This window comes from Oncorhynchus nerka, linkage group LG10 (genome assembly GCF_034236695.1).
Source record: "Oncorhynchus nerka isolate Pitt River linkage group LG10, Oner_Uvic_2.0, whole genome shotgun sequence".
Classification (NCBI taxonomy): domain Eukaryota; kingdom Metazoa; phylum Chordata; class Actinopteri; order Salmoniformes; family Salmonidae; genus Oncorhynchus; species Oncorhynchus nerka.
Genome location: NC_088405.1, coordinates 94,534,531 through 94,550,696, shown reverse-complemented (window position 1 = coordinate 94,550,696; position 16,166 = coordinate 94,534,531). Strand labels below are relative to the sequence as shown.

The window sequence follows — 16,166 nt, the reverse complement described above, 5'->3', positions numbered from 1 at the left end:
AAATGTAATACATTCCTACTATCTACATGGAGATTCACAGTTGGAACAAACACTTTACTTTAGCCATCTTCAGTGCAAAATGCATCTTGGTATAAACTATAGACCACATGGGTCAACTGTGTCTGAGGGAGATTCGGTAGTAGTATTTGAAAGGAGGACGAGGGGGCATACGAAGGCCATATGAAAATATACATTTATTGGGATGGGAAGTGTATATCATGAGGGGAATAATAGTGAGTATGAGGAACGTATTAGTCTCATTACGGTAATATGATATGGTTGTCATAGTTATGGTGATATCATGAGAATAACAGTTGCCCAATGGTGTGCAATAGTGTCATTACGGTAATATGATATGGTTATAATAGTTATGGTGATATCATGGGAATAACAGTTGCCCAATGGTGTGCAATAGTGTCATTACGGTAATATGATATGGTTGTCATAGTTATGGTGATATCATGGGAATAACAGTTGCCCAATGGTGTGCAATAGTGTGATGACGGTAATAATGGTCGCTATGGTTACCTCCGGTGAGGCCCACCCCGTTGGTCAGATGGCAGAGAGGGGGGTTAGTGAGGATGGTGGAGCCAGACAGGTCCAGTTTGCCAGCCTGTAGTCTGAAGGTCTCCAGCTCTTGGCTGAGCAGGCTGAACTGTTCACTCTGGCTGTGACACTTATCCTCCAACTCCCGCACCTTAGACTGAAGAGCACAGAGGCAAAAAAATATATATAAGTACAGGTTTATACTGTTCCTTTCCATTTAATTTCTAAACCTCTGAAATCATATATATATATATTTTTTTACATTTAGCTCACATTAAATGACCTCAACAATCATGCAGTGCGTTAGAGCAGCAAGCTATAGGTCAGTGAGGAAAGACGAGTGTCGAGCGCCAGATGCAACTGTAATGTTGCGGGTGGGGAGAGAGGGTGGAGGGTGGAGGCTTGGTTTGGAGTGCTGAGCCTCGTGATGACAAAGCATTATCTGTATTAGGCCCAGAGAATTGTACCTACTGAGGAGCGGCTTCTACGGACAAATTTTTAATGTCTTTGAACTTCAGAGTTGGCTTAAAGTTGGACCAGAGGAGCTAGCTAGCTAACAGAGTGGCACCAGAATTTAAAAAGTGCCTTACCTTTTAGTAGTTAATACATCCAATGTGCCCTAACTAGCATTGAAAAAGTTGAACCATTCTTCGTTGATAAAACATCTCTCAATCTATTGAATCACGCTTGAAACTTCAGTAGGGTACAGCTACGCTTCAGAGGGGGAGGGGCTACAGCTACGCTTCAGAGGGGAGGGGCTACAGCTACGCTTCGGAGGGGAGGGGCTACAGCTACGCTTCGGAGGGGAGGGGCTACAGCTACGCCCGGAGGGGAGGGGCTACAGCTACGCTTTGGAGGGGAGGGGCTACAGCTACGCCCGGAGGGGGAGGGGCTACAGCCACGCCGGAGGGGCCACAGCCACGCCCGGAGGGGGAGGGGCCACAGCTACGCTTCGGAGGGGAGGGGCTACAGCTACGCTTCGGAGGGGGAGGGGCTACAGTTACGCTTCGGAGGGGGAGGGGCTACAGCTACGCTTTGGAGGGGGAGGGGCAGACAGCTTACACCCACACACACTGGCAAAGCTGTTCAGCTGACAGGCAGACACTGGAGGAAGTTTCTGATTGACAGAGGGAGGGCTTTGCATAGGTGCTTGTTGATTTTTTTGTGGACTGAAAAAAAATGCTTGAACGTAAAAAATGTTTATTAATTAATAACCTGTTTCCATGCTTTTAAAATAACGGTTCTGTTTTGGAACAGTATAGAACACTTTGTTCCAGCTCTGATTCTGCTTCTTGAAAATGTCTGTTATTTTCTGGAAACAGTTCCAACCCCTGATTATAACATGCAAACACTCACTCACAAAATTTTTTAATTAAAAGACAAAAAAGGTAGGAAAAGTAGGGTGGAGGGTGAGTAACAGGTTTCAAGGCCTAGGTAGGAGGTGTTGGTTTTATGGGTAAGGTGACAAACAGAATCTGAAGTGTAGCTAGTGTAGTTTTCAGCAAGTTGCATTGCATGTCCTCCAACACATGGTCATGCAGCGCTCACAGTCACTCTAGCAAAGCCATTACATAGCCACAGCTGAGTCAGAACACTACAGAGTGAATGCTCTACAGGGTGTACAGAATGCTCTACAGGGTTTATAGAATGCTCTACAGGGTTTATAGAATGCTCTACAGGGTGTACAGAACGCTCTACAGGGTGTACAGAACGCTCTACAGGGTTTATAGAATGCTCTACAGGGTGTACAGAACTCTCTACAGGGTTTATAGAATGCTCTACAGGGTGTACAGAACGCTCTACAGGGTTTATAGAATGCTCTACAGGGTGTACAGAACTCTCTACAGGGTGTACAGAACTCTCTACAGGGTTTATAGAATGTTTTACAGGGTTTATAGAATGCTCGACAGGGTTTATAGAATGCTCTACAGGGTTTATAGAATGCTCTACAGGGTTTATAGAATGCTCTACGAGGTTTATAGAATGCTCTACAGGGTGTACAGAACTCTACAGAACGCTCTACAGGGTGTACAGAATGCTCTACAGCGTTTATAGAATGCTCTACAGGGTGTACAGAACTCTCTACAGGGTTTATAGAATGCTCTACAGGGTTTATAGAATGCTCTACAGGGTGTACAGAATGCTCTACAGGGTTTATAGAATGCTCTACAGGGTGTACATAATGCTCTACAGGGTTTATAGAACGCTCTACAGGGTTTATAGAATGCTCTACAGGGTGTACAGAACGCTCTACAGGGTTTATAGAATTCTCTACAGGGTGTACAGAACGCTCTACAGGGTTTATAGAATGCTCTACAGGGTGTACAGAACTCTCTACAGGGTGTACAGAACTCTCTACAGGGTTTATAGAATGCTCTACAGGGTGTACAGAATGCTCTACAGGGTTTATAGAATGCTCTACAGGGTGTACATAATGCTCTACAGGGTTTATAGAACGCTCTACAGGGTTTATAGAATGCTCTACAGGGTGTACAGAACGCTCTACAGGGTTTATAGAATTCTCTACAGGGTGTACAGAACGCTCTACAGGGTTTATAGAATGCTCTACAGGGTGTACAGAACTCTCTACAGGGATTATAGAATGCTCTACAGGGTGTACAGAACTCTACAGGGTGTACAGAATGCTCTACAGGGTGTACAGAATGCTCTACAGGGTTTATAGAATGCTCTACAGGGTGTACAGAACTCTACAGGGTGTACAGAACCCTCTACAGGGTGTACAGAATGCTCTACAGGGTGTATAGAATGCTCTACAGGGTGTACAGAATGCTCTACAGGGTCTACAGAACGCTCTACAGGGTTTATAGAATGCTCGACAGGGTTTACAGAATGCTCTACAGGGTGTACAGAACTCTACAGGGTGTACAGAATGCTCTACAGGGTTTATAGAATGCTCTACAGGGTGTACAGAACTCTACAGGGTGTACAGAACGCTCTACAGGGTGTACAGAATGCTCTACAGGGTGTACAGAATGCGATACATTGTGTACAGAATGCTCTACAGGGTTTATAGAATGCTCTACAGGGTGTACAGAACTCTCTACAGGGTGTACAGTATGCTCTACAGAGTTTATAGAATGCTCTACAGGGTGTACAGAACTCTCTACAGGGTGTACAGAATGCTCTACAGGGTGTACAGAATGCTCTACAGGGTGTACAGAATGCTCTACAGGGTGTACAGAATGCTCTACAGGGTGTACAGAACTCTCTACAGGGTGTACAGAATGCTCTACAGGGTGTACAGAATGCTCTACAGGGTTTATAGAATGTTCTACAGGGTTTATAGAATGCTCGACAGGGTTTATAGAATGCTCTACAGGGTTTATAGAATGCTCTACAGGGTGTACAGAACTCTCTACAGGGTGTACAGAATGCTCTACAGAGTTTATAGAATGCTCTACAGGGTGTACAGAATGCTCTACAGGGTGTACAGAACTCTCTACAGGGTGTACAGAATGCTCTACAGGGTTTATAGAATGCTCTACAGGGTGTACAGAACTCTCTACAGGGTGTACAGAATGCTCTACAGAGTTTATAGAATGCTCTACAGGGTGTACAGAACGCTCTACAGGGTGTACAGAATGCTCTACAGGGTGTACAGAATGCTCTACAGGGTGTACAGAACTCTCTACAGGGTTTATAGAATGCTCTACAGGGTGTACAGAACTCTACAGAGTGTACAGAATGCTCTACAGCAGGGGTGTCAAAGTCAAATGGACGGAGGGCCAAATAAAAAAATCAGCTACAAGACGAGGGCCGGACTGTTCGAATGTTCATTGAAAAATTTTTAAATGACGCATATAGTCTAGTGAACCTAATTGAACCTACTGAAAACCTAACAAATATATTACAATATGATCAGATAAATAAAGCAATATTTTCTTATGGCTCTGTCAGTAATCTTTAATTTTCAACAGACACAAAAGACAAATTTCCTTTATATAAATATCCCCATAACATGAACATTAAATGAAAGAAACCGGTATTCAAGGCACCATCAGTAGACTATATTTTCTATTTTAGCAAAAGTGGGCTAAATTTACTTCAAAGAAAAAACAATAATAGCAATTTTCTATCATCCACTCAACTGAAATATTTTTAAAATATAATTGGATTGAAATACAAAAAATAAAGTGCAAAAATCTATTAATCAAAGGAGGCCTCGTTTTAATTCCTCTGCCTTTTGTAGCCTTTGTTCCATGTCCATATTCTTGTTTTTGTCCGCGTGTTTCGTTTCATAATGTCGTCTCAGATTATACTCTTTCAGTACCGCCACACTTTCTCCACACAGAAGACACACAGGTTTTCCAGCTACCTTCGTGAACATATACTCCGACTCCCACCTTGTTTGAAACCCCCGGTTCTCAGTATCCACCTTCCGTTTTGCCATTTTTGATGGGTATCTGAAAGTTAATTTTACTGTGATGCTGACGACTGCTGTGCCAATAAATATTGAAATGAAGCAGCCTACTGCTCGGTGCGTCACCTTTGCATTGTGGGAAATGTAGTATTGGTGCGTGTAAAAGATCTGCGGGCTGCCGGCTTGCTGCGGGCCGGTTCTAATAATAAATCAAGATCATCCCAGGGGCCGTAAAAAACTTTCTTGCGGGCCGGATGTGGCCCGCGGGCCTTGACTCTGACATATGTGCTCTACAGGGTGTACAGAATGCTCTACAGGGTTTATAGAATGCTCTACAGGGTGTACAGAACTCTACAGGGTGTACAGAACGCTCTACAGGGTGTACAAAATGCTCTACAGGGTGTATAGAATGCTCTACAGGGTGTACAGAATGCTCTACAGGGTCTACAGAACGCTCTACAGGGTTTATAGAATGCTCTACAGGGTTTACAGAATGCTCTACAGGGTCTACAGAATGCTCTACAGGGTGTACAGAACTCTCTACAGTGTGTACAGAATGCTCTACAGAGTTTATAGAATGCTCTACAGGGTCTACAGAATGCTCTACAGTGTGTACAGAACTCTCTACAGGGTGTACAGAATGCTCTACAGGGTTTATAGAATGCTCTACAGGGTGTACAGAACTCTCTACAGGGTGTACAGAATGCTCTACAGAGTTTATAGAATGCTCTACAGGGTGTACAGAACGCTCTACAGGGTGTACAGAATGCTCTACAGGGTGTACAGAATGCTCTACAGGGTGTACAGAACTCTCTACAGGGTTTATAGAATGCTCTACAGGGTGTACAGAACTCTACAGGGTGTACAGAACGCTCTACAGGGTGTACAGAATGCTCTACAGGGTGTACAGAATGCTCTACAGAGTTTATAGAATGCTCTACAGGGTTTATAGAATGCTCTACAGGGTGTACAGAACTCTCTACAGGGTGTACAGTATGCTCTACAGAGTTTATAAAATGCTCTACAGGGTGTACAGAACTCTCTACAGGGTGTACAGAATGCTCTACAGGGTGTACAGAATGCTCTACAGGGTGTACAGAACTCTCTACAGGGTTTATAGAATGCTCTACAGGGTGTACAGAACTCTACAGGGTGTACAGAATGCTCTACAGGGTGTACAGAATGCTCTACAGGGTTTATAGAATGCTCTACAGGGTGTACAGAATGCTCTACAGGGTCTACAGAACGCTCTACAGGGTGTACAGAACGCTCTACAGGGTGTACAGAACTCTACAGGGTGTACATAACTCTCTACAGGGTGTACAGAATGCTCTACAGGGTTTATAGAATGCTCTACAGGGTTTATAGAATGCTCGACAGGGTTTATAGAATGCTCTACAGGGTTTATAGAATGCTCTACAGGGTTTATAGAATGCTCTACAGGGTGTACAGAACTCTCTACAGGGTGTACAGAATGCTCTACAGAGTTTATAGAATGCTCTACAGGGTCTACAGAATGCTCTACAGTGTGTACAGAACTCTCTACAGGGTGTACAGAATGCTCTACAGGGTTTATAGAATGCTCTACAGGGTGTACAGAACTCTCTACAGGGTGTACAGAATGCTCTACAGAGTTTATAGAATGCTCTACAGGGTGTACAGAACGCTCTACAGGGTGTACAGAATGCTCTACAGGGTGTACAGAATGCTCTACAGGGTGTACAGAATGCTCTACAGGGTGTACAGAACTCTCTACAGGGTTTATAGAATGCTCTACAGGGTGTACAGAACTCTACAGGGTGTACAGAACGCTCTACAGGGTGTACAGAATGCTCTACAGGGTGTACAGAATGCTCTACAGAGTTTATAGAATGCTCTACAGGGTTTATAGAATGCTCTACAGGGTGTACAGAACTCTCTACAGGGTGTACAGTATGCTCTACAGAGTTTATAGAATGCTCTACAGGGTGTACAGAACTCTCTACAGGGTGTACAGAATGCTCTACAGGGTGTACAGAATGCTCTACAGGGTGTACAGAACTCTCTACAGGGTTTATAGAATGCTCTACAGGGTGTACAGAACTCTACAGGGTGTACAGAATGCTCTACAGGGTGTACAGAATGCTCTACAGGGTTTATAGAATGCTCTACAGGGTGTACAGAATGCTCTACAGGGTCTACAGAACGCTCTACAGGGTGTACAGAACGCTCTACAGGGTGTACAGAACTCTCTACAGGGTGTCCAGAATGCTCTACAGGGTGTACAGAATGCTCTACAGGGTGTACAGAATGCTCTACAGGGTGTACAGAATGCTCTACAGGGTTTAAAGAATGCTCTACAGGGTGTACAGAATGCTCTACAGGGTTTACAGAATGCTCTACAGGGTTTATAGAATGCTCTACAGGGTTTATAGAATGCTCTACAGGGTGTACAGAACGCTCTACAGGGTGTACCGAATGCTCTACAGGGTGTACAGAATGCTCTACAGAGTTTATAGAATGCTCTACAGGGTTTATAGAATGCTCTACAGGGTGTACAGAACTCTCTACAGGGTGTACAGTATGCTCTACAGAGTTTATAGAATGCTCTACAGGGTGTACAGAATGCTCTACAGGGTCTACAGAACGCTCTACAGGGTTTATAGAATGCTCTACAGGGTTTACAGAATGCTCTACAGGGTGTACAGAACTCTACAGGGTGTACAGAATGCTCTACAGGGTTTATAGAATGCTCTACAGGGTGTACAGAACTCTACAGGGTGTACAGAACGCTCTACAGGGTGTACAGAATGCTCTACAGAGTTTATAGAATGCTCTAAAGGGTTTATAGAATGCTCTACAGGGTGTACAGAACTCTCTACAGGGTGTACAGAATGCTCTACAGAGTTTATAGAATGCTCTACAGGGTGTACAGAACGCTCTACAGGGTGTACAGAATGCTCTACAGGGTGTACAGAATGCTCTACAGGGTGTACAGAATGCTCTACAGGGTGTACAGAACTCTCTACAGGGTTTATAGAATGCTCTACAGGGTGTACAGAACTCTACAGGGTGTACAGAACGCTCTACAGGGTGTACAGAATGCTCTACAGGGTGTACAGAATGCTCTACAGAGTTTATAGAATGCTCTACAGGGTTTATAGAATGCTCTACAGGGTGTACAGAACTCTCTACAGGGTGTACAGTATGCTCTACAGAGTTTATAGAATGCTCTACAGGGTGTACAGAACTCTCTACAGGGTGTACAGAATGCTCTACAGGGTGTACAGAATGCTCTACAGGGTGTACAGAATGCTCTACAGGGTGTACAGAACTCTCTACAGGGTTTATAGAATGCTCTACAGGGTGTACAGAACTCTACAGGGTGTACAGAATGCTCTACAGGGTGTACAGAATGCTCTACAGGGTTTATAGAATGCTCTACAGGGTGTACAGAATGCTCTACAGGGTCTACAGAACGCTCTACAGGGTGTACAGAACGCTCTACAGGGTTTATAGAATGCTCTACATGGTGTACAGAACTCTCTACAGGGTGTCCAGAATGCTCTACAGGGTGTCCAGAATGCTCTACAGGGTGTACAGAATGCTCTACAGGGTGTACAGAATGCTCTACAGGGTTTAAAGAATGCTCTACAGGGTGTACGGAATGCTCTACAGGGTTTACAGAATGCTCTACAGGGTTTATAGAATGCTCTACAGGGTTTATAGAATGCTCTACAGGGTGTACAGAACTCTACAAGGTGTACAGAACGCTCTACAGGGTGTACCGAATGCTCTACAGGGTGTACAGAATGCTCTACAGAGTTTATAGAATGCTCTACAGGGTTTATAGAATGCTCTACAGGGTGTACAGAACTCTCTACAGGGTGTACAGTATGCTCTACAGAGTTTATAGAATGCTCTACAGGGTGTACAGAATGCTCTACAGGGTGTACAGAATGCTCTACAGGGTGTACAGAATGCTCTACAGGGTGTACAGAATGCTCTACAGGGTTTACAGAATGCTCTACAGGGTTTATAGAATGCTCTACAGGGTTTATAGAATGCTCTACAGGGTGTACAGAACTCTACAGGGTGTACAGAACGCTCTACAGGGTGTACCGAATGCTCTACAGGGTGTACAGAATGCTCTACAGAGTTTATAGAATGCTCTACAGGGTTTATAGAATGCTCTACAGGGTGTACAGAACTCTCTACAGGGTGTACAGTATGCTCTACAGAGTTTATAGAATGCTCTACAGGGTGTACAGAATGCTCTACAGGGTCTACAGAACGCTCTACAGGGTTTATAGAATGCTCTACAGGGTTTACAGAATGCTCTACAGGGTGTACAGAACTCTACAGGGTGTACAGAATGCTCTACAGGGTTTATAGAATGCTCTACAGGGTGTACAGAACTCTACAGGGTGTACAGAACGCTCTACAGGGTGTACAGAATGCTCTACAGAGTTTATAGAATGCTCTACAGGGTTTATAGAATGCTCTACAGGGTGTACAGAACTCTCTACAGGGTGTACAGAATGCTCTACAGAGTTTATAGAATGCTCTACAGGGTGTACAGAATGCTCTACAGGGTGTACAGAATGCTCTACAGGGTGTACAGAATGCTCTACAGGGTGTACAGAACTCTCTACAGGGTTTATAGAATGCTCTACAGGGTGTACAGAACTCTACAGGGTGTACAGAACGCTCTACAGGGTGTACAGAATGCTCTACAGGGTGTACAGAATGCTCTACAGAGTTTATAGAATGCTCTACAGGGTTTATAGAATGCTCTACAGGGTGTACAGAACTCTCTACAGGGTGTACAGTATGCTCTACAGAGTTTATAGAATGCTCTACAGGGTGTACAGAACTCTCTACAGGGTGTACAGAATGCTCTACAGGGTGTACAGAATGCTCTACAGGGTGTACAGAATGCTCTACAGGGTGTACAGAACTCTCTACAGGGTTTATAGAATGCTCTACAGGGTGTACAGAACTCTACAGGGTGTACAGAATGCTCTACAGGGTGTACAGAATGCTCTACAGGGTTTATAGAATGCTCTACAGGGTGTACAGAATGCTCTACAGGGTCTACAGAACGCTCTACAGGGTGTACAGAACGCTCTACAGGGTGTACAGAATGCTCTACAGGGTTTATAGAATGCTCTACATGGTGTACAGAACTCTCTACAGGGTGTCCAGAATGCTCTACAGGGTGTCCAGAATGCTCTACAGGGTGTACAGAATGCTCTACAGGGTGTACAGAATGCTCTACAGGGTTTAAAGAATGCTCTACAGGGTGTACAGAATGCTCTACAGGGTTTACAGAATGCTCTACAGGGTTTATAGAATGCTCTACAGGGTTTATAGAATGCTCTACAGGGTGTACAGAACTCTACAGGGTGTACAGAACGCTCTACAGGGTGTACCGAATGCTCTACAGGGTGTACAGAATGCTCTACAGAGTTTATAGAATGCTCTACAGGGTTTATAGAATGCTCTACAGGGTGTACAGAACTCTCTACAGGGTGTACAGTATGCTCTACAGAGTTTATAGAATGCTCTACAGGGTGTACAGAATGCTCTACAGAATGCTCTACAGGGTGTACAGAATGCTCTACAGGGTGTACAGAATGCTCTACAGGGTGTACAGAATGCTCTACAGGGTTTATAGAATGCTCTACAGGGTGTACAGAATGCTCTACAGGGTCTACAGAACGCTCTACAGGGTGTACAGAACGCTCTACAGGGTGTACAGAATGCTCTACAGGGTTTATAGAATGCTCTACATGGTGTACAGAACTCTCTACAGGGTGTCCAGAATGCTCTACAGGGTGTCCAGAATGCTCTACAGGGTGTACAGAATGCTCTACCGGGTGTACAGAATGCTCTACAGGGTTTAAAGAATGCTCTACAGGGTGTACAGAATGCTCGACAGGGTTTACAGAATGCTCTACAGGGTTTATAGAATGCTCTACAGGGTTTATAGAATGCTCTACAGGGTGTACAGAACGCTCTACAGGGTGTACAGAACGCTCTACAGGGTGTACAGAACTCTCTACAGGGTTTATAGAATGCTCTACAGGGTGTACAGAACTCTACAGGGTGTACAGAATGCTCTACAGGGTGTACATAATGCTCTACAGGGTTTATAGAATGCTCTACAGGGTGTACAGAACTCTACAGGGTGTACAGAACGCTCTACAGGGTTTACAGAATGCTCTACAGGGTGTATAGAATGCTCTACAGGGTGTATAGAATGCTCTACAGGGTGTACAGAATGCTCTACAGGGTCTACAGAACTCTCTACAGGGTTTATAGAATGCTCTACAGGGTGTACAGAACTCTACAGGGTGTACAGAATGCTCTACAGGGTTTATAGAATGCTCTACAGGGTGTACAGAACTCTACAGGGTCTACAGAACGCTCTACAGGGTTTATAGAATGCTCTACAGGGTGTACAGAACTCTACAGGGTTTATAGAATGCTCTACAGGGTTTATAGAATGCTCTACAGGGTGTACAGAACGCTCTACAGGGTGTACAGAATGCTCTACAGGGTGTAGAGAACGCTCTACAGGGTGTACAGAATGCTCTACAGGGTGTACAGAATGCTCTACAGGGTGTACAGAATGCTCTACAGGGTGTACAGAATGCTCTACAGGGTGTACAGTATGCTCTACAGAGTTTATAGAATGCTCTACAGGGTGTACAGAACTCTACAGGGTGTACAGAATGCTCTACAGGGTTTACAGAATGCTCTACAGGGTTTATAGAATGCTCTACAGGGTTTATAGAATGCTCTACAGGGTGTACAGAATGCTCTACAGGGTGTACAGAATGCTCTACAGTATTTACAGTATGCTCTACAGGGTTTATAGAATGCTCTACAGGGTGTACAGAATGCTCTACAGGGTGTACAGAATGCTCTACAGGGTGTACAGAATGCTCTACAGGGTGTACAGTATGCTCTACAGAGTTTATAGAACGCTCTACAGGGTGTACAGAATGCTCTACAGGGTGTACAGAACTCTCTACAGAGTTTATAGAATGCTCTACAGGGTGTACAGAATGCTCTACAGGGTGTACAGAACTCTCTACAGGGTATACAGAATGCTCTACAGGGTGTACAGAATGCTCTACAGGGTGTACAGAATGCTCTACAGGGTTTATAGAATGCTCTACAGGGTGTACAGAACTCTACAGGGTGTACAGAATGCTCTACAGGGTTTATAGAATGCTCTACCGGGTTTATAGAATGCTCTACAGGGTGTACAGAATGCTCTACAGGGTGTACAGAATGCTCTACAGGGTTTACAGAATGCTCTACAGGGTTTATAGAATGCTCTACAGGGTTTATAGAATGCTCTACAGGGTGTACATAATGCTTTACAAGGTTTATAGAATGTTCTACAGGGTTTATAGAATGCTCTACAGGGTGTACAGAATGCTCTACAGGGTGTACAGAATGCTCTACAGGGATTATAGAATGCTCTACAGGGTTTATAGAATTCTCTACAGGGTGTACAGAATGCTTTACAGGGTTTATAGAATGCTCTACAGGGTTTACAGAATGCTCTACAGGGTGTACAGAATGCTCTACAGGGTGTATAGAATGCTCTACAGGGTGTATAGAATGCTCTACAGGGTGTACAGAATGCTCTACAGGGTTTATAGAATGCTCTACAGGGTTTATAGAATGCTCTACAGGGTTTATAGAATGCTCTACAGCGTTTATAGAATGCTCTACAGGGTTCATAGAATGCTCTACAGGGTGTACAGAACTCTCTACCGTGTGTACAGAATGCTCTACTGGGTTTATAGAATGCTCTACGGGGTTTATAGAATGCTCTACAGGGTTTATAGAATGCTTTACAGGGTGTACAGAACTCTCTACCGTGTTTACAGAATGCTCTACGGGGTTTATAGAATGCTCTACAGGGTTTATAGAATGCTTTACAGGGTGTACAGAACTCTCTACCGTGTTTACAGAACTCTCTACAGGGTGTACAGAACTCTCTACGGGGTTTAGCGTCATCCCCCAGTAAGTTTCTATAAGTGGCTGGTTTCACTTCTTGTTGTGGTGGGAGTTTCCTGGTATTGATGTGACAGGGTTCTGCAGCTACATTAAACACAGACACAAGCGAGCACACTGACACACACACACACACACACACACACACACGTCTGAACACAGCTTCCTGTCAAACCTCTCACCTACAACACCAAGAAAAGCGTGTACCAAACGACTGCTAGCATGAACCAAGTCAAATGGGGACAGACAGCAAGTAGATCCAACTGACTACACAGAATGTGAATAGAATTTCCCATTCTCTTACGAGATTTGAGTCACTGTGCTGCTCACTGTAAAATAGATCAAGCTCCCAATAGAGAGACTGGGTTAAACTACTTTGAGATGAGAGAAAGACAATAGATATAGCGAGGAAAGAGGGAGAGATAGGAAGAGAGAGAGAGAGAGAGAGAGAGAGAGATGATCTGGTGCTTCTGTCACCAACCAAGGAGGGCCTACAGCAGCACCTAGATCTTATGCACGGATTCTGTCAGACCTGGGCCCTGACAGTAAATCTCAGTAAGACCAAAATAATGGTGTTCCAAAAAAGGTCCAGTCACCAGGACCACAAATTCAAATTCCATCTAGACACTGTTGGCCTAGAGCACACAAAAAACTATACATACCTTGGCCTAAACATCAGTGCCACAGGTAACTTCCACAAAGCTGTGAACGATCTGAGAGACAAGGCAAGAAGGGCATTCTATGCCATCAAAAGAAACATAAATTTTAACATACCAATTAGGATTTGGCTAAAAATACTTGAATCAGTCATAGAGCCCATTGCCCTTTATGGTTGTGAGGTCTGGGGTCCGCTCACCAACCAAGACTTCACAAAATGGGACAAACACCAAATTGAGACTCTGCACGCAGAATTCTGCAAAAATATCCTCCGTGTACAACGTAAAACACCAAATAATGCATGCAGAGCAGAATTAGGCCGATACCCACTAATTATCAAAATCCAGAAAAGAGCCATTAAATTCTACAACCACCTAAAAGGAAGTGATTCACAAACCTTCCATAACAAAGCCATCACCTACAGAGAGATGAACCTGGAGAAGATTCCCCTAAGCAAGCTGGTCCTGGGGCTCTGTTCACAAACACAAACACACCCTACAGAGCCCCAGGACAACAGCACAATTAGACCCAACCAAATCATGAGAAAACAAAAAGATAATTACTTAACACATTGGAAAGAATTAACAAAAAAACAGAGCAAACTAGAATGCTATTTGGCCCTACACAGAGAGTACACAGCGGCAGAATACCTGACCACTGTGACTGACCCAAAATTAAGGAAAGCTTTGACTATGTACAGACTTAGTGAGCATAGCCTTGCTATTGAGAAAGGCCGCCGTAGGCAGACATGGCTCTCAAGAGAAGACAGGCTATGTGCTCACTGCCCACAAAATGAGGTGGAAACTGAGCTGCACTTCCTAACCTCCTGCCCAATGTATGACCATATTAGAGATACATATTTCCCCCAGATCACACAGATCCACAAAGAATTCGAAAACAAATCCAATTTTGAAAAACTCCCATATCTACTGGGTGAAATTCCACAGTGTGCCATCACAGCAGCAAGATTTGTGACCTGTTGCCACGAGAAAAGGGCAACCAGTGAAGAACAAACACCATTGTAAATACAACCCATATTTATGCTTATTTATTTTATCTTGTGTCCTTTAACTATTTGTACATTATATATATATATATATATATATATATATATATATATAATATGACATTTGTAATATCTTTACTGTTTTGAAACTTCTGTATGTGTAATGTTTACTGTTCATTTTTGTTGTTTTTCACCTTATATATTCACTTTGTATGTTGTCTACCTCACTTGCTTTGGCAATGTTAACACATGTTTCCCATGCCAATAAAGCCCTTGAATTGAATTGAATTGAGAGAAGCCCCACTATATTAGGGTCAAAGCTCGACTGCCTGAGAAAGCAGGCTAACTCTATTTTAACACCCTGAGATTAAGTCCCAAGCCAATTCTCCTATGACCAAGGTTCCGTGCACTCAGCCCAGCGGGGTACTGGAGTCCGTGCCATAGATACACAGAGTCACTCGGCCCCGGGCTGTTTCACACACACACTGCTCGCGCAGACATGCATACACACACAAACACACACACTGCTCGTGCAGACATGCATACACACACACTGCTTGCGCAGACACACACACTGCTCGCGCAGACATGCATAAACACACACTTGTTGCACACACACACACACACACACACACACACACACACACACACACACACACACACACACATACACACACACACACACACACACACACACACACACACACCAGCCAGAATCAGAGGGACTCTCTGTGTCCACACAAAGAGATGATTTAAAATGGACACAATTAACACTAGGCCTGTATGTAACTGATTGAAACACACAGCTGTGTAGGAAAAGGCACTGACACACACACTAAACCTGTCTGGAGCCTGTCGCCTTACAGAGAGCACAAATCAGCATGCTCATGCTGCAGTCAAAGCCTGCTACAACATTATAGACCACCTCCACTGTAGCTAGAGAACATTAGAGGCCATCTTTGCCTTTCCATAAATACCTCCCTAGAAACAACTATCATCAGGCTATCACCGGCGCTGACGTTTGCAATTTGTCCTTCATTCTAAAACGAATGAGCCGCTAACTTGCTGCACGGGCACCTGTGTCTATGGGTTGGTTGAGGTTGGGAACGGGGTGGTTGAGGTTGAGGTTGGGAACGGGATGGTTGAGGTTGGGAACGGGGTGGTTGAGGTTGGGAACGGGGTGGTTGAGGTTGGGATCATGGTGGTCTAGGAAACGGGGTGGTTGAGGTTGAGGTTGGGAACGGGGTGGTTGAGGTTGGGAACGGGATGGTTGAGGTTGAGGTTGGGAACGGGGTGGTTGAGGTTGGGAACGGGATGGTTGAGGTTGGGAACGGGGTGGTTGAGGTTGGGAACGGGGTGGTTGAGGTTGGGAACAGGGTGGTTGAGGTTGAGAACGGGGTGGTTGAGGTTGGGAACAGGGTGGTTGAGGTTGGGATCTGGGTGGTTGAGGTTGGGAACGGGATGGTTGAGGTTGGGAACGGGGTGTTTGAGGTTGGGAACGGGGTAGTTGAGGTTGGGAACGGGATGGTTGAGGTTGGGAACTGGGTGTTTGAGGTT

General features: G+C 44.4%; 1 protein-coding gene across 1 annotated transcript in view; it reads right to left on the bottom strand.

Annotated features, from left to right (window-relative positions):
• Window positions 1-16,166, bottom strand: part of LOC115126060 (peripheral-type benzodiazepine receptor-associated protein 1) — a 132,288-nt gene that overhangs the window by 99,839 nt on the left and 16,283 nt on the right. The window contains 1 exon segment of the mRNA XM_065023410.1: window positions 529-703. Within this exon segment, the coding sequence (XP_064879482.1) occupies window positions 529-703 (175 nt within the window).